The sequence below is a fragment of the Halichoerus grypus genome, chromosome 9, assembly GCF_964656455.1.
Source record: "Halichoerus grypus chromosome 9, mHalGry1.hap1.1, whole genome shotgun sequence".
NCBI classification, from domain to species: Eukaryota; Metazoa; Chordata; class Mammalia; order Carnivora; family Phocidae; genus Halichoerus; species Halichoerus grypus.
Genome location: NC_135720.1, coordinates 112841224 through 112866624, shown reverse-complemented (window position 1 = coordinate 112866624; position 25401 = coordinate 112841224). Strand labels below are relative to the sequence as shown.

Here is a 25401-nt window from a genome sequence, read left to right as displayed (position 1 = left end):
ATCAGATTTCAACATGGGCATACCTGAAATCACTCCTCTATTTCCAATTTTTGGTACCATTTGGTTTTTGATATTTATTTATTGACAAAAAGAGAGAGAGAGAATGAGCATGTGAGGGAGGGGGGATGGTGATGGAGAGGCAGAGGGAGAGGGGGAGGGGGAATCTCAAGCAGGCTCCACGCCCAGCGTGAGCCTGATGCAGGGCTCAGTCACACCACCATGAGATCATGACATGAGCCGAAATCAAGAGTTGGACACTTAATCAACTGAGCCACCCAGGCACCCCAAGAAAATAATTTTCGACAATTTTGCCTCCCCTCTCCATTTCCCATCTGCACCACATTTTGTTAAAATGACCCAGAACCTAGTTCCAGATTGTTAAACTATTATTACTTTTAACATAGTTTTGCCATATCTGGGATCTGTCAAGATAAATGCATCCAACTTCACTGACATGTTATGGAAATTACTTTTTTGCTCACTAATGTTGCTTATGCCTTGAAGTCTTCACTTCTTGGCTTTATTTTTTGTGATATTTTAGTATATCCTACAGTATTTTTTTCAAAAAGGGCATGAGTCTGCATATTCCAAAAAGCTGATTTTGTTCTTCTACTTAAAGGAATCAACAAAGTATACAACTCTAGGTTCAAAATACTCAGAGTCGCAATGCTCAAAGCATTGTCATGTAGTATTTAGTGTCATGGATAAGTCTGATGTCATTCTGATTCTCATTCCTTTGCATAAGAGCTTATTCCTCCGTGGAAAAGTTCAAAATTTTCTTTTTAAGTTGTGGAATTAAGAAATTTCACCAGAATGTATCTAGGTGAAAAAGCACTCTTTACTGCTGTAGGCCCCTCTCAACTGGCCCTTTCAACTCCTAAGTCTCTTCTATCTTCTCTAGGAAATTTTCTTCTATCACGTTTGATTAGATTCAATTGGTCTATCTTTGATTTTTCAATCCTATCTTCTTTCTTCCACCTTCCATATCTTTGGGTTTTCTTGCTCTATGTTCTGAGAGCTCCTAGACCACCTTTCTTATATCACCAATTCAGAATTCTGGGACTGCCCATTTTGCCTTTCAACCCTTCCTCTGAGTTCCAATTTTGACAATAATTTTCTTAATTTCCAGAAACTTTATCTTCGTTTTCCTTTTTCAGAGAAGCTGGTTTTTTGACTTGTAAATTTAATGTCCTGTTAAGTATCTCTGAAGATAGTAATAAGAATTTTATTTTTTTAAAAAATATTTTTAATTTATTTGAGAGTGTGTGTGTGTGTTCGCATGGGGGTTGGGGGGAGGAGGAGCAGAGGGAGAGGGACAAACAGACCTCTGTGCTGAGTGCTGAGCCCAACATGGGGCTTGATTCCAGGACCCTGAGATCATGGCCTAAGCTGAAATCAAGATTTGGACGCTTAACTGACTGAGCCACCCAGGCGCCCCAGTAATAATAAATATTTTAAAAGTTCTCTTTATTTCTTCTTAGTCTATCTTGGTACTTCTTCTTCTCATGGGTACTTGCTGATGTTTCTTTGTTATCTGGTCATATTATAAAGGAAGGATGCAGAAAGATCAAATGATTGTCGATAACTGGCACAGTTTTTCTAAGTGATTAGATACATTTCCATGGTAGGCTTTTCCCCAAAGTGGTGGGCTGATTGTGGAAATCTATAGGTGGAAATTCCAGAAATATTTACCGAGCATTTACTATGAGCTGAGCACAATGTGCCCATGAAGGCTGGGGATACCTTTCCCCAGTGGTGATATATGAAAAAGTCTTACTTCAGAAGCAAAATACTTGAGCCTATTTACTATTGTGCAGAGCTATTTCACCTTTCTTCCCCTTCAAATCTGCTTTAAACGTTCAAAGATACTTTATGTCCTCATTCTCTAGTGCAAGTCCTAACACATGGAGTCTTCTGAGGCAGATCCCTAGTTTATTTTAAGAAATCCGGCCTTACTGACTTTAGCCCGGGAGCAAAGACACAGCCAGACCCTAGAGTAATTCTCAATCCTTGGTTGCAAATTAGAATCACCCGGGGAGTTTAAAAATGTGTGCCTAGAGGGGCGCCTGGGTGGCTCAGTCGTTAAGCGTCTGCCTTCGGCTCAGGTCATGATCCCGGGGTTCTGGGATCGAGCCCCGCATTGGGCTCCCTGCTCAGCAGGAAGCCTGCTTCTCCCTCTCCCACTCCCCCTGCTTGTGTTCCCTCTCTCGCTGTGTCTCTATCAAATAAATAAAATCTTAAAAAAAAAAAAAAGTGTGTGCCTAGAGTTCCAGCCTGTGAGATTTAAGATTCTTATTTAACTGGTCTGGACATTCAGGATTTTAAAAGCAAACCAGGTAATTCTAAATTCAGCCAAAGTTGAGTACTACTACTAAAGTTTACTGCCCCAGCTGTTCTATATTGTTTTAAAACAACTCTGATGATTGCCCCATAGCCTGCTTTGGCTCCCTTGTACCAGCTGACTGTGAGCTTGGAGTTCTGCCCAAGTTTGTTGAGAAGAATGGTATGTACCTCTGCAGAGATCTTCTCTACACCTGTTTTGAGTTGGGTTTCCTGAGTCTAGTTTCCATCAGTCCAATTTTATCTACTTTATATATTCCAGAAATTCTTCATAATTTCTGATCCACTTCTTGTATTCTCCCTATTTCCCAACATGACTGTGGATTTTTTTTTTTTTTTAAAGATTTTATTTATTTGACAGAGAAATAGAGAGCACAGTAGGCAGAGCGGCAGGCAGAGGGAAAGGGAGAATCAGGCTCCCCACTGAGCAGGGAACCCGATGTGGGGCTCGATCCTAGGACCCTGAGATCATGACCTGAGCCGAAGGCAGACGCTTAATCAACTGAGCAAACCAGGCACCCCCGACTATGGATTTCTTACTCTTTTTTAAAATCATTCTCTAAACCCCTTGCCCATCTCTTAAGAATTCAGGGGGATCTGGATAGGGAAAGGAGGTGAGAAGGAAGGGTATTCCAACAAACAATCCTGCAGATGGCTCTGCTGAAATGTTCATATTTGAAAACACTGACGAATGTGGCTGAAGGCACCGTGAGGCAAGAGAGCCACATACAGCCAGCATTCTGATGTGTCTACTCTAAGCACTGAAGTTAACAAATCAAAAAATGTGAAAGACAGGGCACTTGGGGAAGGAGGAGCGGTAGCTATTTAGAGCCTTATGTCAGTCAGATTAGATTTCTAAGAAAGCAAAGCTTAAAGGTAACAATGTAGCTACTGCTGGTAACTGAAGTATCAGTCGTCATCCCAATGTCAATTAGACTACCTTAGAACACTGTGACTTTTTTTAATGGAAAGAGAACAAGCTTGAATAAAAATTACAAGATGGTCATCTTAAATGACCTAAGAAAAAGCACACTGGAACAGAATCTAAAAATTGATTGAATTATTAGGATCCTGACAGAGAGGGTAAAATTTCCTTGAGGGGTGTCCAGGTGGCTCAGTCAGTTAAGTGTCTGCCTTCAGCTCAGGTCATGATCCCAGGGTCCTGGGATCCAGCCCTGAGTTGGGCTCCCTGCTCAGCGGTGCTTCGCCCTTTCCCTCTGTCCCCCTGCCCCCCCATTCCCGTTTGTGCTCTCTCTCACTCTCTCTAATAAATAAATAAAATCTTAAAAAAAATTCTTTGAGGAAGAATAAATCCTGTCAACTAATGTAAGTTTTCTCCTCTTCCACATACAAAATAATTAAAAGGAAGCAAAAGATCACAATTCAGTAAAAGCCTTTTGATTTAGTCCATCAATTTATTATTCGAAAACCAAACAAACATCTTGGAGAAATAGTATTTAGATACAATTAGTATTAAGAGGCTACAGAATTAATTTGAAGACTGTTAACAACAAAAACAAATTAATCATGGGTTCTAGGTCAACCCTGGTAGAGCCAAAAGGATTTGCTGATGACCTGGATGTAGGATATAAGATAAAGAGGAGTCAAGGATTTCCTTCCTTAAATCTATTTTCAGGAAGCAAGTTATATAAGCAGAATACAGAGGGCAGAAAAAAGAAATTAAATGTCCTGTACTAGGCACCTTTCTACATTTAACCATCACAACAACCTGTTGTGTGGGTGTAAAAGATTATTATTCCTGTTTTACAGATGACAAATCTGGATGCCCAAGGTAGTCAAGTAACTTGTCTAAAGTCATAAGAATATCAAGTAGTGATTCTAAGATTCAAAATTCAAGTCTATCACTTCCAAAGCCTGTGTGCCCCTCCCCTGACTACTCACTGTACCTTTACACAGAAGTGACAGGCACTCTGTAACTCTTGTGTGTCTATAATGATATATTATATGATGGATCATCATTGTCTCCTATTCGCTTTCACTGCAGAACTGGCTTTAGTTCTGGGATTTCTTCCTGGCTTTGAATCTAAGTGTACAGGTGATGCTATCAGAAAAGGCAAACTGGTAAAGACCAAGAAGACTTCCAAAATAACAAGGTGATTGTGGTTTCGGACAGAGACCACTTTTAAGTCAACCCTCTGTCTTCCTCCCACACACAGTGAATTTGTTTCAAAGAGGGAAAGCAGGACACCTTACCCTTGATAAGTAAAAATATATTTTTATAAAACTGATTTGTTCCAGAAAAAACCAAAAAGGGCTTTTGGGAGAAAAAGTAAAAATAAACCATTTACTCTAAAATTTCCCAAGAAAGTACAATCCTAGCAAGATGAGAGACAAAAATCAGTCATTATCCTTTCTTAAGATATTTGGAAACAGGAAAAGTAAAATGAGATAAAGAATTATTCAAATATTTTTAAAAATCCACTGATAGTATATTAAGGGAAGGGGATAGAAGAGAAAAAATACAGGTACCTGCTCATTTCTGCAGAAGAAATACAAGAAGTATAAGCCAGGAACTAATGTGACTGGTGACCAATGAAAATAGGTAGGAAGGAAGGTGGAAATAAAGGGGAAATGGGAACAGGTTAGTACAGATGGGGGGGGAGGAACACTTCTGTGTGTATCTTTTTGTATAGTTTAGAATCATGGTAATGTTTCATCCACCCCAAACACAAATAAATAGTTAACATCAACCAGTGCGTGTGGAACACAAGCATAACAAATGAACGTAACTGTATTATAAAGGAATGGCATAACCATACTGAAGGGAGTGAGGAAAAAGAACTAACCTAAGTTGGAAAGCAGTGTTTTCAATGTATGCTCTAAGGCTCATGACTAAAGGAACTATACACAAATATTTCCTATATTTAGCAAGTTTGTTTTTCACAGGGTGTGGGTTAGCAATTCTAAAACTACTTTCTGTATAAACTACAATTAAGCAAATAAATATATTGTGGATAATGAGAGCGATGTTTCTCACTGCTGGAGAAACCAGTTTTATTTTTTTTTTAAAGATTTTTTCTTTTTTTTTTTTTTTTTTTTTTTATTCATGAGAGACAGAGAGAGAGAGAGAGGCAGAGGGAGAAGCAGGCTCCCAAGGAGCAGGGAGCCCGATGCGGGACTCGATCCCAGGACCCTGGGATCATGACCTGAGCCGAAGGCAGACGCTTAACCATCTGAGCCACCCAGGCGCCCTGGAGAAACCAGTTTTAAATAAGCAAGGGGAGAAGGTGAGAATGAACCTGTGGTGTTGGACTGGAGCTGGAAGTGTTAGTATGTACTCATAGTTTGTAATATATACACAGACTAATAAAGAATACATATAGTTGTGTATATAGGCATATTGAGGCACATATATTTCCTAGCTCTGTTTGCTTAAGAGGTTCTAGAAGCAATAACATTCCATAGTGTGAGTACACCTAGCACCCGGATCTTGCTTTCTAAATACCGTTCTCTAATAAAAGAAATCAGAGCTCCTTGGAGAAATGGCTGATTCCAGTCCCAGGGCAAGGAAGTTACAAAATGAGCCTAGAGCATCTTGTACCAAAAGTAAGGAAGTACTGGGGCACCTGGGTGGCTCAGCTGGTTAAGTCTCCAACTGTTGGTTTCAGCTAGGGTCATGATCTCAGGGTTGTGGGACTGAGCCCTGGGTCGGGCTCCGCATTCAGCATGGAGTCGGCTTGGGATTCTCTCCCTCTGCCCCACCCCCTTGCTCGCTCTCTCTAAAATAAATAAAATCTTTTTTAAAAATAATTTTTGAAAAGACTTTATTTATTCACTTAAGAGAGAGAGAGAATGAGTGTGGGGGGGGAGAGGCAGAAGCAGACTTCCCACTGAGCAGGGAGCCTGACATGGGGCTCAATCCCAGGACCCGGAGAGCATGACCTGAGTTGAAGGCAGACGCTTAACCATCTGAGCCATCCAAGCGCCCCATAAGTAAAATCTTAAAAAAAAGAAAAAAAAAAAAGTAAGGACGTGCTTAAAAACCAAAGGAGGTACGTTGAAAGGAACCTTCTAATGGCCAAACTTGGGACAATTTGAGCAACAAATAAGAATAGCAATGAGGGCGCCTGGGTGGCTCAGTCATTAAGCGTCTGCCTTTGGCTCAGGTCATGATTCCAGGGTCCTGGGATCGAGCCCGACATCGGGCTCCCTGCTCAGTGGGAAACCTGTTTCTCCTTCTCCCACTCCCACTCCCCCTGCTTGTGTTCCTTCTCTCACTTTGTCTCTCTCTGTCAAATAAATAAATAAAAAAACTTAAAAAAAAACTTTTAAAAAAGAATAGCAATGAATAATAACCTACAGAATAAAATAAATTCTTATGAGTCCATACTATTATAAATAACTGAATAAACAGGGGAGGAGAGGCAGCTCTTCCTTATAGCAGAATTCCAATTAAATTGTAGAAGAACAATGGAAATAGAAAAATCACCATTAGGCAAATACTACAGTAATAACTGCTGCATACAAAAATCATTCATGGAAAAAAAAAATCATTCATGGACGCTAAAATCAGCATGTGAAGGTGTGATGTAAAAGAAGATCTCGTCTCTGCATGGTCTTCTAGTAGTTCTCTCCCAATGAGATACTTAGTAAGGCAAAAATAGGAACTTTACAAAGGAGAAACATGGCAGACCCCAACTTAACCAAGGGACCCAAGTTAATATCATCACTATCATGTACCTCCTGATAATGATGAACTGAGAAGGGCACATCACCACTTATGTGGTATTTTTCAAAAAATGTGTAACTTCAGTTTAATCAGACAAACCCAAACTGAAGTAAATTCTATAACCAGCCAGCTGTCTTCAAAAGTGTTAAAGTCATGAAAATCACAGAAAGACTGATCAGCTGTCACAGACTGGAGAGACTACTATTAGAGGGTCCTGAATCTGACCAAGGACCAGAAAAAGAACATCAGTGTGGGAACTGATGAAATTCACATAAGATCTGCAAAACAGTTAATAGTATTGCATCAAGGTTAATTTCCTGGCTTTGACAGAGGTACTGTGGTGAGGGAAGATGTGAATATTAGGGGAAGCTGGGTGAAGCATATAAGAGAATTCTCTGTACTAGTTTCACAGTTTGTCTATAAGTTGAAAATTATTTTAAAACAGAAAGCTCCCACTGAAATACTACATAATAAAGACTCCCACTGAAAATATTACTAAAAGCAAGATCTGATTTAATTTAGCCTGCCCCAAAGTGAACTCTGCAGTGGTAGCTTTGCGGCACTGTCTATAACTGGGGAAAGATCTTCCTTTTGTTTTGGTTGCCAAAAACCTCCAGTTTAAAAATATACATTATCAATTGTTGAATTTGGGGAGTTACTATATCATAGTGAAAAATATTTATTTCTGTAAATGTCTGAAAATTTTCATAATAAAAAATTAAAATGTATGTTCTAGATAACCTTTTACGTACTTGCTAAAGATAATTTTCTATCATCCCTGTAACTTTCATAAACATTTAGAATTCTATCATGGAATGTTCAGGACTAGTAGGACCATAGAAATCAATACATCTACCCCTGTGTCACTGGAAAGGAAGAAAGTTAACACCCAGAGAGGCAATGGCTAGTTAGGGTCAGCTGAAGCCAGAATCCTAGTTCTCACTCCTGGTCTAGGTATTTCTCCAACATTTGAGTTCTTCTTCATTTATTCCAAAACTTAACCACGAATGATAGCTACCTAAACACTTCAACTGCAATAGTACAGTAATACTACTTATAATTGTATCCAACTAAATGAATAACTCAATTTGAACTAATTTGCCAGACTCACAGAAATGAAACATGGGTCTCAAATAGTATATACAAAAGTAAAGATAAGAAAATCAACCATTTTAGTTTACAGTTCCAAATGAGCTCTTCACTTTAAATAGGCCTTTTATCAGAATTCATATTGCCATCCTTGTTTGGTGCTTTGATTGTTTTCTTAGTGGAAGTACTTTTCCATGTTTTTCTCACAACTCTCTTTTTTAAAGTACTTCAGCTCAGTGAGTGGCATCTTTCAAATATCTATCCATGCAGAGAGCATGTACCGAACACCAAATGTGTGTAAGGCACTGTAGGTGATGCTGGAAACAAAAAGATGAAGAAAGATTCTGGTCCTCAAGTTGTATACTGGGGGAAGGGGCAAACACTGATTATAGTATAGGGTACATGATGACAAACAGGGTACATGATGGTATACAGAACGTGCTCTGGGAGGGAGGAGGAGTGATCAGGTATCTCAGTCCTCAGTAGTATCCTTACTCCCAACTTAGCAAATGAAAAAATGGAATAGCTTTAAGTCACCCAATAAATGGCAAAGCAGAACTTGAACCCAGATCTCCTAGAATAAAATGAACACTATTATCCAATTTTGATCTAACTAAAATGAACTTTTTCTTCTTGAGGAAAGCCAGTGAAATGGGTTTGATAGCTCTGAAGTGCACTGCAATCTAACTGCTCTGTTTAGTTAACTCTGTAATCTTGGGCAATTTATGTAACTTCCCTGAACTCACTTTTCCCACCTGGGGATAATAAATCTTATCTTGTAAGGTTATTGTGAGAAATAAATGAATAAATATGTAAGGCAGCTAATATAGTTGCTGGCACACGAAGGAGTCCATAGACTTGGACTTGATGGATGGGATTACCTTTTATTCACTTTCTGGGTCTACAGAAGCTGGCACAGTACCTGGCATGGACATGCTGGATGAATATTTACCAAATAAAGTCACTATTAAATAAATGTTGAATTTAAAACTATTCTTGGGCTTGGGGGCGCCTGGGTGGCTCAGTCGTTAAGCGTCTGCCTTCGGCTCAGGTCATGATCTCAGGGTCCTGGGATCGAGCCCCGCATCGGGTTCCCTGCTCAGCCGGGAGTCTGCTTCTCCCTCTCCCACTCCCCCTGCTTGTGTTCCCTCTCTCGCTGTGTCTCTCTGTGTCAAATAAATAAAATCTTAAAAAAAAATAAAAATAAAATAAAACCCCCAAAACTGTTCTTGGGCTATATGCAATTGTTTATTACTATAAACAGATTTTTAGAAAGAAATCTCCATTTTATCCCCATAAATAGAACCCAACTTTTAAGGACTAAGTATTGCTGTCACAGCAATACTTACTTTCAACTGTTGCTCCTTCGTTTGGGTTTGAATATCCTTCTCCTTTCTGTTTGATTCTTCGGATAATGCCTCCATCTTCAAATAAATCCTCTCCTTTGAAATCAAGGAGCTCAATCTAGAAAGGAAAAAAGGATTTGGCTGAGAAAAGACCAAACAGAGCCAACTTAATATACTTAACAAGGGCAACCAATTTTCCTTTCATTCTACAAAATAAAACTCTTTTATATTTATCTATGCATCTCAGTTATTGGGAAAGTAGGAAAAAAGGAAGACTGCACTTTCAAAAGCTGGAAAGAGCCTTCACGTAACGATAATGTCTAGGACTGCATCCTGTGGGGTTGCAGCGCAAAGACAGACAGGAAATACTAGGAAAGCTGCCTTGTGGGCACAAAGCCAGAGCTACAAGGTGCTGGCCCAGAACTGTTTTGTCTGACTCTAAAGGCCACCACCTTTCCACCCCAGATTCATGGAATTCCCTTTTTAAATGTAAAAATAAATCTTATGAATCAGGCCTAAGACCAAGTAAAGGTGTTTTTTACCTAGTTATAATGTTTCAGGCATTTCCTCCCTTAATTTTTTTTTTTAATCAGATTTGGACAAATATATGTAATTCAACACAGGATGAATAACATTATCACCACCTACTGCTTCTAATGATTCAGAAGTGAGATCTGTGACAAATAGTAAACCTGTTTAATATGAAAATACCTTACAATTTGGTTTAGGTACATTTCAACGCTTACCTCCCACGTTTCCAACCTGTCTTCTGGTCAATTTTGAGTATGTTATACTCACCCCACTGACCAGAATCTTTATTTCTTAAGCCTGGTGTCTTTTGTTTATTTGGATATGACCTTTCTGTGCCAGAAACACGTTTCTAAGAAAGCACTGGCACACACCCCTTGGGTTTGTGGGAAACAATTCAAGAAGCCAAGCTCCAAAATAAATAAGTTGGATCTGATTCTCAATAGCAAGCCTAGTTCCTTGTTCCTCTGCCCGTTTGTTGCTTCAGAGCCAGCACTATAGTAGAACATATGCTAACAAGGCAACATCACACACAGACTTACTTCAAAAAAGAGAGTTGCATTTGAGGGAATTTTGGGGAGACTGCCTGCTGAGCCATATGCATATTCTGGTTTGCAGAGTAAATGGCAGATCTCTCCTTTCTTCATAGTAGCCACCCCAATGTCCCATGCCTTGATGACTTGGCCTAAAAGAAAGAAAAATGTGGTTGAAACCTATAGGCCATATTTAAAAATATTTAACTCATAAAACACCAGTTCAAACAAATTTCCTATTCTTTTTACATTACACACTCAATAAGTAGTGGCTACAAAAGAACCTGGTAAAAGCTACCCACTAAGAAATAAATTGTGATTTTTGAGGGTGATCAGAGTAGATTCCCTGCTGAGAAGGATGAAAGTAGTATCAATTTCTAAATTGCTCAAAGATTGAATCTTTGAAAAGTGGCAATAATATAATCTTTGAAATGTAGCTGGGTTGCAGTTGTTGCTTAATTTATAATTTCAACTATGAAAATAGGGCATTTTTCTAGGTATAGATAGAACAAAAATAGTATGGAGTAAAATGGAATTTGTCCTAAGGAAGCTTATAATTTAGTTGGGTAGACAAAAACAACAAACAACTGGAGAAGTATGAACTGCATAAAAGGGTCCATGAAAGATGTCTTCTCAAAATTTAGAAAAAGGAAAAAAAAGTTTTGTTTTGCTTTTTTAAACAAAATGATTATGTGTTCTTTTGTCAAATCACAAGAATTACTGAACTCAGAACTTTTTTCCTACTTCCAGGAAACTAAAAGTTGACTTTACACCTCAACTGTAGAACTATATTAGCCTATATAATTGGGCTTTTTTTTTTTTCTGTTTTATTTGACAAAGAGAGAGAGAGAGAGAGAGAGAAAGAGCACAGGCAGAGAGAGCGGAAGGCAGGGGGAGAGGGAGAAGCAGGTTCCATCCCAGGCCCCTGATATCATGACCTGAGCTGAAGGCAGATGTTTAACGACTGAGCCACCCAGGCGCCCCTAGCCTATATAATTGTACTTATATATTACAGTAAGCAGTCTCAAATCCTTTGGGAAACAATAAAAAATGTAGGTGATCTAAAGGGATAAAATACAAAAATGAGGTACAATGTCAATCAAAAACTTAAGGACTGACAGCGAATTCAGGTAAACAATGAATCTCAGTGGAAGTGAGTTTTAAAAAAAGCTATTATCCTGAACTGAGAGAGGGTGATAGGATATTAGAATAAGGGGAACTCTATACTGAAGTAGGTAAGTAGAGATGGATTAAGCATTCGTGACTTATGACTACAGCATGTCTTCATTAAGTATTACAATTTTTCAAAAGGTCAGATACTTATTTTAGTTAAAAATTTTAAGTTATATATGCCTATTATTTAAGCACACACAAGAGAGAAACATATGAAGTGAAAGGGTATCCATTCCCTCCTTTTAAGAAGCCACTGTTGTTCCTTTTATATCCTTCCAGTGTGTGCTGTCACTTTTAAAAAAATTTAAGACACAAATGACCGCATATTTTACATTCAATTCGGCTTTTCATTTAATATATATCTTGGGGCACCGGTGTGGCTCAGTCAGTTGGGTGGGGCCAACTCTTGGTTTCGGCTCAGGTCATGATCTCAGAGACGTGAAATGGAGCTCTGAGTTGGGCTCCACACTGGGCATGGAGCCTGCTTGGGATTCTCTCTCTGCCCCGCCCCCCAAAATAATATATATCTTGATCTTTCTCCATCAGTAGAAAAGAGGATATGCATTTTAGAGGTTAAAAGTGCAACCTGTTTTAACTTCAAACTATCTGGATTCAAATACCAGGTCTGCCCCTTACAAGTGATGCACAAATTATTTAACCGCTGTGCCTCAGTTTCTCATCTGCAAAATATAGATAATAATAGTGCCTGCCATATAGTTGTTATAAGAATTATCAGATAAAATATGTCAAATGCATAGCATGGCGCCTGGCTTAATAAAGAACAGCAATCATTATCGGGGTGCCTGGCTGGCTCAGTCAGTAGAGCATGGGATTCTTGATCTCGGGGTTGTGAGTTCAAGCCCCATGTTGGGTGTAGAGCCTACTTATAAAAATAATAATAAAAGGACAGACATCATCATCATAAATACAAACAGACCTACCTCATTCTAAATGGCAGCATAATATTCTAGTCACTCTCCTATTGAGAAACATATTAACAACAGTGTTCTAAATAAGGATATTTGTCCATATATGACTGTCTACTTTGTGCAAATATATTTGGAGGGTAAATTCCTAGAAATGCAAAGGTGATGTGCATTTTCAATTTTGATAGACATACTGCCCAAATGCTAAAACATATTACCCAAATGCTTCCAAAATGGCTATAACAATTTATATGTTCACACATGGTTCTACTGTGAAAACAGTCTAGAATCATCAGGCGAAATGTAAAGTCTGCTGTTGATAGGCTGGCTTTCCTGTCACTTAGACTGCTAGGTTTTAGAGGGGGCCCTCGAGAACATTTTTTTTTTTTTTACTATCGACTCTGATACTTTAAGACATACTCCTTCAGGAAATCTTCATATTGTGGGGGTTACTACTGTACATTTGTTCAAGACATTTAGCCAATTACTGAGGAACAAAGGTAAAGCTATTAATACAAAGGTGGTCATTCTCTTCTTCCTTCCAAAGACCATGCAATGTAGGAAGAGAAAGATACATGCACAGTTTTTGTTTTAAACAAAGCATGGTAAACACTAACACAGAGTATAAACAAGGAGTTTTTGCTTTTGGGTGGGGATTAGAGCAATCAACAAAAGCTTAATTCAGAGATAAGGTCTACTACACTAGGCCTTAGAAGTCGGAAACATTAGCCTGTCAATTAAATCCATAGGAGCCTCAACCTAAAAAAAAATCATGCCCGTGCCTTTGCTTTTTTTTCTCATTTGGGAAGAACATAAAGCTCTTCTGACATTGAGCTTCCATTACTGAATGAAACACACTGAGCAAAGACCCACACTGCTATTAACACAGGTATTTATTTCTAAAATTGCCAATCCAGGGACTCTTAAGAAAAGTATTTCCCCTTGGGCGCCTGGGTGGCTCAGTTGGTTAAGCATCTGCCTTCGGCTCAGGTCATGATCCCAGGGTCCTGGGATTGAGTCCTGAGTCGGGCTCCCTGCTCCACAGGGAGTCTGTTTCTCCCTCTGCCCCTCCTCCCACTCATTCTCTCAATCTCTCTCTCTCTCAAATAATAAATAAATAAAATCTTAAAAAAAAAAGTATTTCCCATTGTTGTGATGAGTACCAGGTGTTGTATGGGAGTGCTGAATCACTAAATTGTACACCTGAAACTAATATTACACTGTATATTAACTAAGTGGAATTTAAAAACTTTTTTAAAAGGAAAAAAAAAATACTTCCCCCTGATTAAAAAAACATACAAACAAACAAACAATAATAATAATATATACTCATCACAGAACACCTGGAAAGTACAGAAGAGCATAGAGAACAAAATTTAAAACCTCTGAAATCCCAGCATCTGGGGTAAACTGTCAATTTCCTGGTTCATTTCCTTCCAAATTATATATGTACGCTTTGTTTGCACTTAAAATTTTTACATATTCATTCTTAAAATTCTGGTCATAGTTTATTTGGTTTTGTGATTTGCTCTTTACATTTCATACTATATGAGCATTTTTCTTGTTAAAAGACTATCTGAAAAATTACTTTTAATAAGTATATACTATTTCACCTTTTGATTATAATTTCATCACTTCCATTAATAAACACTTAGGTTCTTTCTTTTTTTTACTATTATAAAGTTTTAATGAACAATTTTGCACCTAATCTGCATTCATGTAGTTTTTTTTTTTTTGGCATAGTAAAAGCCTGTTACCTGACAATCAGAACTATAGTTGGTAGGTTAATTTAAAATGTTGCTTCGAGTGAGGAATCAAAAAAAGAACATATACATACCTCAAACATTTTTTTTACCTTAAAACATATCAAAGTATATTAATGCACTAATCTTTGTTACAAGGCCAACTCCTTGTCTGTGACTGTGGCTCTGGTGATAAAGAGTTCCACATCATCTTTATTGTATACATCATACTTATGATATATCATTTCAATTTACAATGTGGGTTTCTTTAACTTCTGAGAACCAGAAGATACTTGTAAAGCAATCAGTACAAAGAACCCTTCTGGTAAAAATGTGTTCTGAACGGCCTACTTGTTTTTGCCTTTTACCCATCCCTAATTCAATAGCAATTCAAAAAACGTTTTTAGCAATTCACCTTAGTCTTTCCAAAAATGTTCAAGTTTTCATTGAAATAATCCCTCTTCCTTTCTACACTAATATAGGTGTTTTATACACGATCTAATTAAATTCTATAATTACAAAAAGCACAATGGATATAAACAGGTTTCAACTGATTCTTACTAAGAGGAAGAAAAAAGCTGCCCCTAACATCTGGAAACTGCTTGACACTGACAGCTAGGCCTTAATGATGTCTGAAGCGGGCCTGGGGGAAGCTAGGCCATGCTCTTCTCCTGTTGGACATAAACAATCTCACAAAACATCAACATCAGACAAGGTCACTCTGAGACCACGAAAAAGTGAGACAAAACAAAAACACTTCAAAATTGTGTCTGGACAAAAAATAAGGTCATTGTGCAACCTACAAAATACCAAACATCCCCCTCTCCTGGCTGACAGGGGTGACTGCTGCTTGTCCAGCAGGTGTAGCTTCAGTCTCTGTCTATTCAGCCTGCCTCCTAGATAAGATTAAGATATCCAAAGAATCAGCCCACATCCTAACAATATCCCATCCAGAGCAAAGACCCTCTTCCTTATATAAGCCCAAATCCTATAATAAATCCTTTTGAACACTCCTACTGAAATACCCCACAATTTCCCATAGGCATGTTCCCTCCCTACAACGAGTAATAGACCCAACTTGTTCAATGACAGCTGTGTTCCCAGTGGTCTGTAGCTGGAAGGCAAACTGGCTGAAGCAGAGTGTAGGACCACACCACAGAATAGGAAAACAGCAGTATCACTCAACATATTTGCAAACAGAATGGAGAGCATAATTAGTCTGGAGTTGATTAAGCAAGCTTCTACCATACTTCCTTAGGTTCAATTCCCAGAAGCAGAATTACAGGGTCAAAGCATAAACATTTTAAGATTCTTAATCTTTAGGATCTTTTGATCTTTAGGATCATAACTATAGGTATGATACACCAAGAATATAGAATTTGTTCTTACACTTGATCTGGACTTCAATTTTATTAGCTCAAACACAATTTATCAATTTTAGGAGTCCTATTTCATTTGTAACAATATCTGAAGTAAAAATATATATTTAAACAAATGTATAATGTAGCTATCCCTAAGTTCAAATGCTTTCTATATATACCTAACTGTAGGCAATTGGAAGTTTAAAAGTATACAAAAAGCCCAGTATAAAAGCAATGAACTGTACTTTTTTCTTCCTTCTGCAAAGTGTAATCAAAGAATACATTTTAAAATACAAAATTTTGGGCGCCTGGGTGGCTCAGATGGTTAAGCGTCTGCCTTTGGCTCGGGTCATGATCCCAGGGTCCTGGGATCGATTCCTGCATCAGGATCCCTGCTCAGTGGGGAGCCTGCTTCTCCTTCTCCCTCTGCCTGCCACTCCCCCTGCCTGTGCTTGTGCTCTGTCAAAAAAATAAATAACATCTTAAAAAAAAAACATAAAACTTCATAGGTTCCATGTAGGTTCATCAATTTTAACAAGTGTAGCACTCTGGTGGGGTATGTTAAGAGGGGAGGGGACGCTATGCATGTGTGAGGATGGGGCGTATATGGGAACTCTGTACCTTCTGCTCAATTTTATTGTGAACCTAAAAGTGCTCTAAAAATAAAGTCTATTAAAAAATCATATTAACACATTTTAATGGAAGCAGCCCAAGTGTCCATTGATAGATGAATGGATAAAGATAGATATATACACATACACACAATGGAATATTACTCAGTTACAAAAAAGAATGAAATCTTGCCATTTGAGACAATATGGATGGATCTAGACAGTATAATGCTAAGCGAAATAAGTCCATCAGCAGGGCACCGGGGTGGCTCAGTCGGTTAAGTGTCCAACTCGATTTTGGCTCAGGTCATGATCTCAGGGTTGTGGGATCAAGCCCCGTGTTGGGCTCTGCACTGGGTGTGGAGCCTGCTTAAGATTCTCTCCTCTTGGGGCGCCTGGGTGGCTCAGTCGTTAAGCGTCTGCCTTCGGCTCAGGTCATGATCCCAGGGTCCTGGGATCGAGCCCCGCATCGGGCTCCCTGCTCCGTGGGGAGCCTGCTTCTCCCTCTCCCTTTGGGGCTCCCCCTGCTTGTGTTCCCTCTCTCACTGTGTCTCTCTGTCAAATGAATAAATAAAATCTTTAAAAAAAAAAAAAAGATTCTCTCCTCTCCCTGCCCCATCCCCCTCTCCCCCCTCTCTAAAAAAAGAAAGAAGTCAGTCAAAGACAAATACCGTATGACTTCACTCATATGTGGAATTTAATAAATGAACAAAGAAAACAGACAATTAAAAAAAAAAACCAAAACATCAAAACCAGACTCTTGAATACAGAGAACAAACTGGTAGTTACCAGAAGGAAGGTGGGTGGGGGTATGGGTAAAATAGGTGAAGGGGACTAAGAGTACACTTATCATGATGAGCACTGAATGTATAGAATTGTTGAATCACTATATTGTACACTTGACACTAATGTAACACTGTATGTTAATTATACTGGAATTCAAATAGATTTATAAAATAAAGAAAAAATTTAAAAATCATATAACACATTTTAAAATATAACATTTTAATTTTATCATGGAATACTTTCATCCACATTAAAACAAAAAAATGTTAGAACATTCTAACTTTATTGATTTAAAACATTTTTAAAATTGTGGTAAAATACATACAAAATTTACCATCACAACCATTTTTAAGTGTGCAGAGCAGTACTGTTAAGTATATTCACATTGTTGTACAACCAGTCTCTACAACTTTTTCATCTTGCAACGCTAAAACTCCACCCATTAAACAACTTCCCATTTCCTCCTGCCCCAAGCCCCTGCAAGACTTTTATTCTACTATTTCTGTGAATTTGATTACTCCAGATTCATCTAGATGTAAGTGGAATCATATAGTATTGTCTTTTTTCCCCCAGGTATTATTTTTAAGCAATCTCTACACCCAACGTGGGACTTGAATTTACAACCCTGAGATCAAGAGTCACATGTTCTACCAACTGAGCCAGCCAGACTCCCCATATAGTATTTGTTTTTTCATGACTGGCTTTTTTCACTTGGTGTCCTCAAGTTTCTTTCTTTCTTTCTTTTATTTAAAGATTTATTTATTTGACACAGAGAGAGAGAGAGAGAGAGAGCACAAGCAAGGGGAACGGCAGAGGGAGAGGCAGGCCCTGCTGAGCAGCCCAACGCGGGGCTCGATCCCAGAACCCTGGGATCATGACCTGAGCCGAAGGCAGCCACTTAACCGACTGAGCCACCCAGGCTGATGAAAACCCTGTGTCCTCAAGTTTCATCAGTATTGTCATATGTGTCAGAGTTCCCTCCTTTTTAAGGCTGAATAATATTCCTCTGTGAGTGTGAGTGTGTGTGTGTGAGAGAGACAAATTATCCATCATCTAGACATAAACACTTGGGTTGCTTCCATCTTTTGGCTATAATAAATAATGCTGCTACAAGCATGAGAATGGAAGTATCTCTCCTTTTTTTCTAAGATTTTATTATTTATTTGTGAGATAGAAAGAGTACAAGCAGGGGGAGGAGCAGAGGCAGAGGGAGAAGCAGGCTCCCCACTGAGCAGGGAGCCCAATGCGGGGCTCAATCCCAGGACCCTGGGATCATGACCTGAGCTGAAGGCAGACACTTAACCGACTGAGCCACCCAGGTGCCCTCACTGCAGTTTTTACTTACATTTCCCTAATGATTGGTGATGTTAAGCATCTTTTCATACGTTAGTAGGCCATTTATATATCTTTGGAGAAATGTCTAAGTTCATTGCCCATTTTATATCAGTTTATTTGGGGTTTTTCACTGTTGTTGAATTACAGGAGTTCATTATGTATTCTGGATATTAACCCCTTGTCAGATATGTGACAGTCTTCTATCCCTTAAGTTGCTTCTTCACTCTGTTATTATATCCTTTGAAGCAGTTTTTAATTTTGATGTCCAATTTATGTATTTTTTTGTTGCCTGTTGCTTTTGGTGTCACACATCCAAAAAATCATTGCCAAATACAATTTCATGAAGCTTTTCCTCTAAGTTTTCTTCTAAAAAAATACAATTTTAGGTCTTGTATTTAGGTCTTTGATCCATTTTTTAGTTAATTTGTGTATATGGTGTAAAGGGTACAACTTTTCTCTTTTGCATTTGAATATCAAGCTTTCCCAACATCATTTATTTAAAAGGCTGTCCTTTCTCTATTGATTGGTCCATATAAGTTTTAAATGTATGTATGCATTTGAAATATGAGCATACTTAAAATACGATAGGATGAAAGATGTACGGTATTATACAGAAAAACACTTCTTCATATGGGAATAGAAAAGGAGGACAAAAAAGATAAAATGTGTTCATTGTAAAAGGGTTTCCTTTCAAAACATAAAAGCATAAGGCTTTCCTTTCAAAACACTTAAGTATGAGAATTTTTTCCTTTTTTCATACTAGATAAAGCAACTTAAACTTAGTCTTTCCTGTATATTTTTTCCTCTTATGAATTGTTTTAGTCTTATTTTAAAATGTCTTATAAAAGGGCTCTGATAATCATCTCCACTTCCTACCAAAAGTATCCGATTATGAATTGAATTAATTTATATTTTAAGATTCTTTTAAAGTGTTCATATGTCTTCTGTTATATTCATTTTTGCCATTTCTCTCATTACTAAGAAAACTGATCCCAGGATGATATCTCCCCATTCTCATGGCTTTATATTTTTAAAAATAGAGAGAGAAAATGGATATGGTAGCATAATCTGTCCTGGGATAGACTCATCAATATCAACTCTGCCAGGTTAAGCTGTTAGATACCTGAAGGCAGGAGTCATGTCTTGATTATTTTCTATTTCCCAAAGAACTATAACACTGTATTATTATACTCAATAAAGGAACAGAGTCCATGCTATAATTCTAATTTAAATGGAGTTAGAAATTTATTAGCTTCCCCCAGTTTATTCTTACCCTGCCTAAATCAGCTTCTCCCTAATATGTACTCAGCAATGGAAATCAAAAGCATTCCTCCTCCTCTATTGGAAAGTACCAGGTAAAGCCAAAAAAAGTACTTTCTCAAAGTTTGCTATCTTTCTGGCTCACACTTTTGGAGAGGGTTAGGAAAATTAAATATTTTGGCCTAAAAGCCTTCCTTCCAAATCCTGAATGCTTCTAAACTGCACGTAAACAACCACAACAACAAAACAGATCTTAAGAATGTATTTAAGCAGGAGCAAGAGTATCAATAGAAATTTAAAAGGAGCACATGGCTAAACCACACACAAGCCACAGGAAGTTGGTTGCACAGGTACCCATTACTAGTAGTACTTTACTAGTTGTAAAATGTCAAGGCTTAAACTGCATGAAAAAAACCACATTTCAATTAAAAAAAAAACAAAAACCTTTCAAAATAGGAATTCAGCCCATAATATCAAGCATGTAATAGCAAACATTTCGCTTTTGATAAATCTCATTAACTCTATCAATTCCTGTGAGAAAAGTGTCTGGTGTACAGCAGGCACTCAGGAAATTCTGCTGGACCAGGACCTACTTTGTTTTTGTACCTGGTTTGAGGTAGTTTTAAACCTTAAGATCTAATATAATTTGAAAGAGATTGCTTGGGTTTGAATCGTGGCCCTACCACTTTACTGTATAACTTTGGGTTAATTGCTTCATCTCCCTGACCATGGTTTCCTCATACATAAACAAACAAACAAACAAAAAAAACAGAACCAAATGAAAACAAAAATGGCTAATTATGGTAGGCACCTAAACCATAAAAAAAATTAGCAAAGTGGATTTCATCAAAATTAAAAACTTTTGTTCCTATAAAGGCAAGCCAAACACTGTGAGAACATACTTGCAATAATCTGATAAAGTGCTTGTTGTGTTGAACACAACTCAATAAAAAGACAGGCAACTGATTTTTTTAAACTGTCAAAAACAACAGATACTTCACAAAATATACAAATGCCCACTAAGCACAGGAAAAGATACCCTCAATATCACTAGTGAAATGCAAATGATGACCAAAATGAGATACCATTTCACGCCCATTAGAATGGCTACAGTTAAAAAGATTGACTACACTAAGAGCTGGCAAGGATACGAAAAACTTAAACTCTCATGCAGTGCTGGTGCAAATGCAAAATGGTATGGCAACATCTTATAAACATATACTTACTATATGACCAGTAAGTCCACTCTTGGGCATTTATCCAAAATACATGAAAACATATACCCTCACAAAGACATGAATGTGAATGTTCATAAAAACATTGTTCATAATAGCCCCAAACTCCAATGTCCAATTTCTTTTTTTTTTTTAAAGATTTTATTTATTTGTCAGAGAGAGAGAGAGAAAGTGCACGAGGAGGGAGAGTGGCAGGCAGAGGGAGAAGCAGGCTCCCCGCTGAGCAAGGAGCCCAATGCGGGGCTCCATCCCAGGACCCTGGGATCATGACCTGAGCCGAAGGCAGACGCTTAACCGACAGGCAGGCATCCCTCCAGTGTCCAATTTCTGAATGGGTGAACAAATTTCCATGCTGTGGAATACTACTTGGCAATTCAACATTCATGAATCTCAGAATCATTATGATAAGTGAAAGAGGTGAAGTAGCAAAAATGACATGATTCCATTTATATCAAATTCTAGAAAAGGCAGAAGTAGAGTAACGTAAACCAGATTGGTGACTGCATGGGGCCCAGAGTCTGGGAAGGACAGAGACTGCAAAAGGACATGAGAAAACTTTTCAGGGTGAGGAAACTGATCTATATTTTGATTGCGGTGGCAGTTATACAACAATTACCAAAATTCATCAAGTTGTACCTTTCTTAAAAAGGTAAATTTTATATAGGCAAATATGACCTCAATTAAAAAAAACTCAAAAACTCTTAGAACATTAATATGATTGATTGTCACCTAACCGATCCTAAATAGATTGTACAAAGAATCTAACAAGCAATAATAGGATTGGTGTGAGGATTAAATGAGATAATGCACATAAAGCCCTTAGCCTGGCATTGCAAGCACTTTAAAAGTATTAGCTATTAGTCTTTCAATATATATTTTCTCCCCCTTACTCTAATATGCTAATGACTAACTAAATTAACAATTGGTTTTACTAGTGATCATGGGTCATCATGCAGGAAAGATTATATTAATGTTACAGGCAGACTGCTGATATTACTTCATTATAGTTTAATCTCAATAGTAAGAGGGAAGTATAGGTATATGAAGAATCCAAAATGACTGGTTTCTTTGTTTCTCTTCTCAAATCTGGGGGAAGAATAATATAACAGGAGTTTTACCTTCATAATTCCCAGCCATGTCTGTCACATACCAAGAACACCAAAAACAACTTCATTGAAGCAGCGCTCTATAAGAAATCACCAGACCTTGATAAGGGCAGGTGGGGGAGGGGCAGAGCCTTAGCGTGCTTGGATTTACCTTGAAGAACTAAAAGAAATAATTCTTTCATCCCCCAAATCTATCCCTTGCCAATTTTACTGATAATATATTTGTTGGAGGGAGGGAGGGGGGAAAAACCAGAACTTCTACCATGGAAGTATATTGGAAAATCCTGAGTCCTTATTTCAACTTCTTTTAAAATGAGTTATGAACACAGTTCTAGGAATTCAGAACATGAAAACCCAATGAGGGAAACCACCATCTCTTCATTCTAATTTGTGTAACATATTCTGAAGTAGTAATAATTGGTTGTCTTAGATTGATTCAGTTTTGTCTTTCCAGACTTTCTGGGGCTAAAAAAGATGGTTAAGCATTATTTCAAAGAGTTTGTATGCAGGCATACGTAGTAAATAGCGTTAACACCCAAACTGCTATAGTACAGTTTTTGCCATTCCACTAGAAAGCCAATAATCCTAACACTGTAACAACAGTAATAAACATGTGAGTGCTTACTACGTGCTAAGCAATGGTGTGCAATATCTTATTTACTCTTCTATATACAACAGTATATATTATCATTCTTGTGACTTTACAAATGAGGGAAGTAAGACACAGAGTTTAACAGATGGCACAGAAAGAGCAATAGACACATACACACAACCTGTACGTAAAGCTCAAATGCATGTGGATGTATATATGTACATATATATGGTATGTGTATTTTATGGCAATTTTTTACAGATAAGCACTCATAATTCTATTTTAAATACTGAAGTCACAATAGAATCCCCAAATTAGTGTGACTTTCCACTGAAACACTTTATTTATTTATTTATTTATTTATTTATTTATTTATTTGACAGAGAGAGAAAGAGAGAGGGAACACAAGCAGGGGGAGTGGGAGAGGGAAAAGCAGGTTTCCTGCTGAGCAGGGAGCCTGATGCGGGGCTGGGGGTCCTGGGTCCTGGGATCAAGACCTGAGCCGAAGGCAGACGCTTAATGACTGAGCCACCCAGGTGCCCCCCCACTGAAACATTTCTATTTATTCCCTTGGGAGAGGTGAATTTTAAGGGATCAAGAGAGCTCAATATACAATATGCTACAGTCCATTTATATTATTTTTCTTCAGTTTGATGAAGTAGCTACTGCTATAACATATAGGCTTTATGCTGTAAACTGCCTAACCAATGTTTCTTGCTTTACAGTCACCTGAGCACATTATGCTACAGAACTTTTACCACAAGTATATTGCTCTATTCTCATATTTCTAATTATCATCTTAAGGGGGCCTCTAAAGGTTCTGTCATTGTTTTGGTTTTTAGTCTTTTACACAGTTTTTGTTCCTGTACTCTTTACAGAAGGTACAAGAATGGAATCATAGCCAGGATTAATCTTTTTTTTTTTAATTTTTTTTATTGTTATGTTAATCCCCATACATTACATCATTAGTTTTAGATATAGTGTTCCATGATTCATTGTTTGTGCATAACACCCAGTGCTCCATGCAGAACGTGCCCTCCTCAATACCCATCACCAGGCTAACCCATCCTCCCAACCCCCTCCCCTCTAGAACCCTCAGTTTGTTTTTCAGAGTCCATCGTCTCTCATGGTTCTTCTCCCCCTCCGATTTCCCCCCCTTCATTCTTCCCCTCCTGCTACATTCTTCTTCTTCTTTTTTTCTTTCTTAACATATATTGCATTATTTGTTTCAGAGATACAGATCTGAGATTCAACAGTCCTGCACAATTCACAGCGCTTACCAGAACACATACCCTCCCCAGTGTCCATCACCCAGTCACCCCATCCCTCCCACCCCACCCCCCACTCCAGCAACCCTCAGTTTGTTTCCTGAGATTAGAAGTCTGCTCCGCTGAGGGACGTCACTCTGGTGGCGAAGTGGGGGGTGGAACCCTCGCGGGCCAGGATTAATCTTAAAGCTTTTCCATAGGAACCCTCCTACACTGTTGGTGGGAATGCAAGCTGGCGTAGCTACTCTGGAAAACAGTATGGAGGTTCCTCAAAAAGTTGAAAATAGAGCTACCCTACGACCCCGCAATTGCACTACTGGGTATTAACCCCAAAGATACAAATGTAATGATCGGAAGGGGTACCTGCACCCCAATGTTTATAGCAGCAATGTCTACAATAGCCAAACTATGGAAAGAGTGTACATGTCCATCAACAATGAATGGATAAAGAAGATGTGGTACACACACACACACAATGGAATATTATGCAGCCATCAAAAACCCCCCAAAAATGAAATCTTGCCATTTGCAACAACGTGGATGGAACTAGAGGGTATTATGCTAAGCGAAATAAGTCAATCAGAGAAAGACAACTATCATATGATCTCACTGATATGAGGAATTTGAGAAACAAGACAGAGGATCATAGGGGAAGGGAGGGAAAAATGAGACAAGGCGAAACCAGACAGAGAGACAAACAATAAGAGACTCTTAATCTCAGGAAACAGAGGGTTGCTGGAGTGGAGGGGGGTGGGAGGGATAGGATGGCTGGGTGATGGACATTGGGGAGGGTATGTGCTATGGTGAGCGCTGTGAATTGTATAAGACTGATGTATCATAGACCTGTACCCCTGAATCCAATAATACATTATATGTTAATAAAAAAAAAAAATACATGAGCAAAAAAAAAAAAATAAAGCTTTCCATAGATGAGCAGGGAAGGTTAGGTGGCTTTTTAGAAGAGCAGGGAAGGTTAGGTGGCTTACTCATGTTAAAATGACACAGGAAAGAGTGAAAACAGGAACCCGTGGCTTCCTAACACCCAGGTGGATGCTCCTCTCCCCGTGAGACCACACTCTCTAGATAGGTGTGTCATAGGGAGCAAGTCAACCGGAAGTCACCTATTTTATCTCGGCTCAAAATTCTAGGAAACATAAAAGACTCATTCATCTTAGGGTAGTTTATTAAGAATATGTGGGTAGAGAAGATGGTAGCATTAAGTTCCCAGCAATTTCTTTATTCTTAGCAATTCTTAAGTCTACTTGCAAAGATAGCTGCTGAGAGAAGGTGTGTTATCTTAAATCCATCAACTTCTTCAAGAAAGAAATTCAAAGGGTACGGTAAGAATCTGGGGCGGGGCAGTGGGAACAGTGATGTCTAAGACGTCTGATGAGGCCATTTACTCTGAGATCATCTCAATTAAATACTGATGCCACAGCCATGCTGGTGGCACTGAAGGTTCATATCCCTAAATCAACAA

The 25401-nt window shown here is 38.3% G+C and overlaps 1 protein-coding gene across 20 annotated transcripts in view; it reads right to left on the bottom strand.

The window, feature by feature from the left end:
• FKBP5 (FKBP prolyl isomerase 5) overlaps positions 1–25401 on the bottom strand; it is a 119062-nt gene that overhangs the window by 30329 nt on the left and 63332 nt on the right. For all 20 annotated transcript variants that reach the window (XM_078055430.1, XM_078055428.1, XM_078055429.1 and 17 more), the window contains 2 exons: positions 10536–10678; positions 9469–9583 (listed from right to left, as the gene is read on the bottom strand). In XM_078055430.1, the coding sequence (XP_077911556.1) occupies positions 9469–9583; positions 10536–10678 (258 nt within the window). The remainder of the gene's footprint in view (positions 1–9468; positions 9584–10535; positions 10679–25401) is intronic.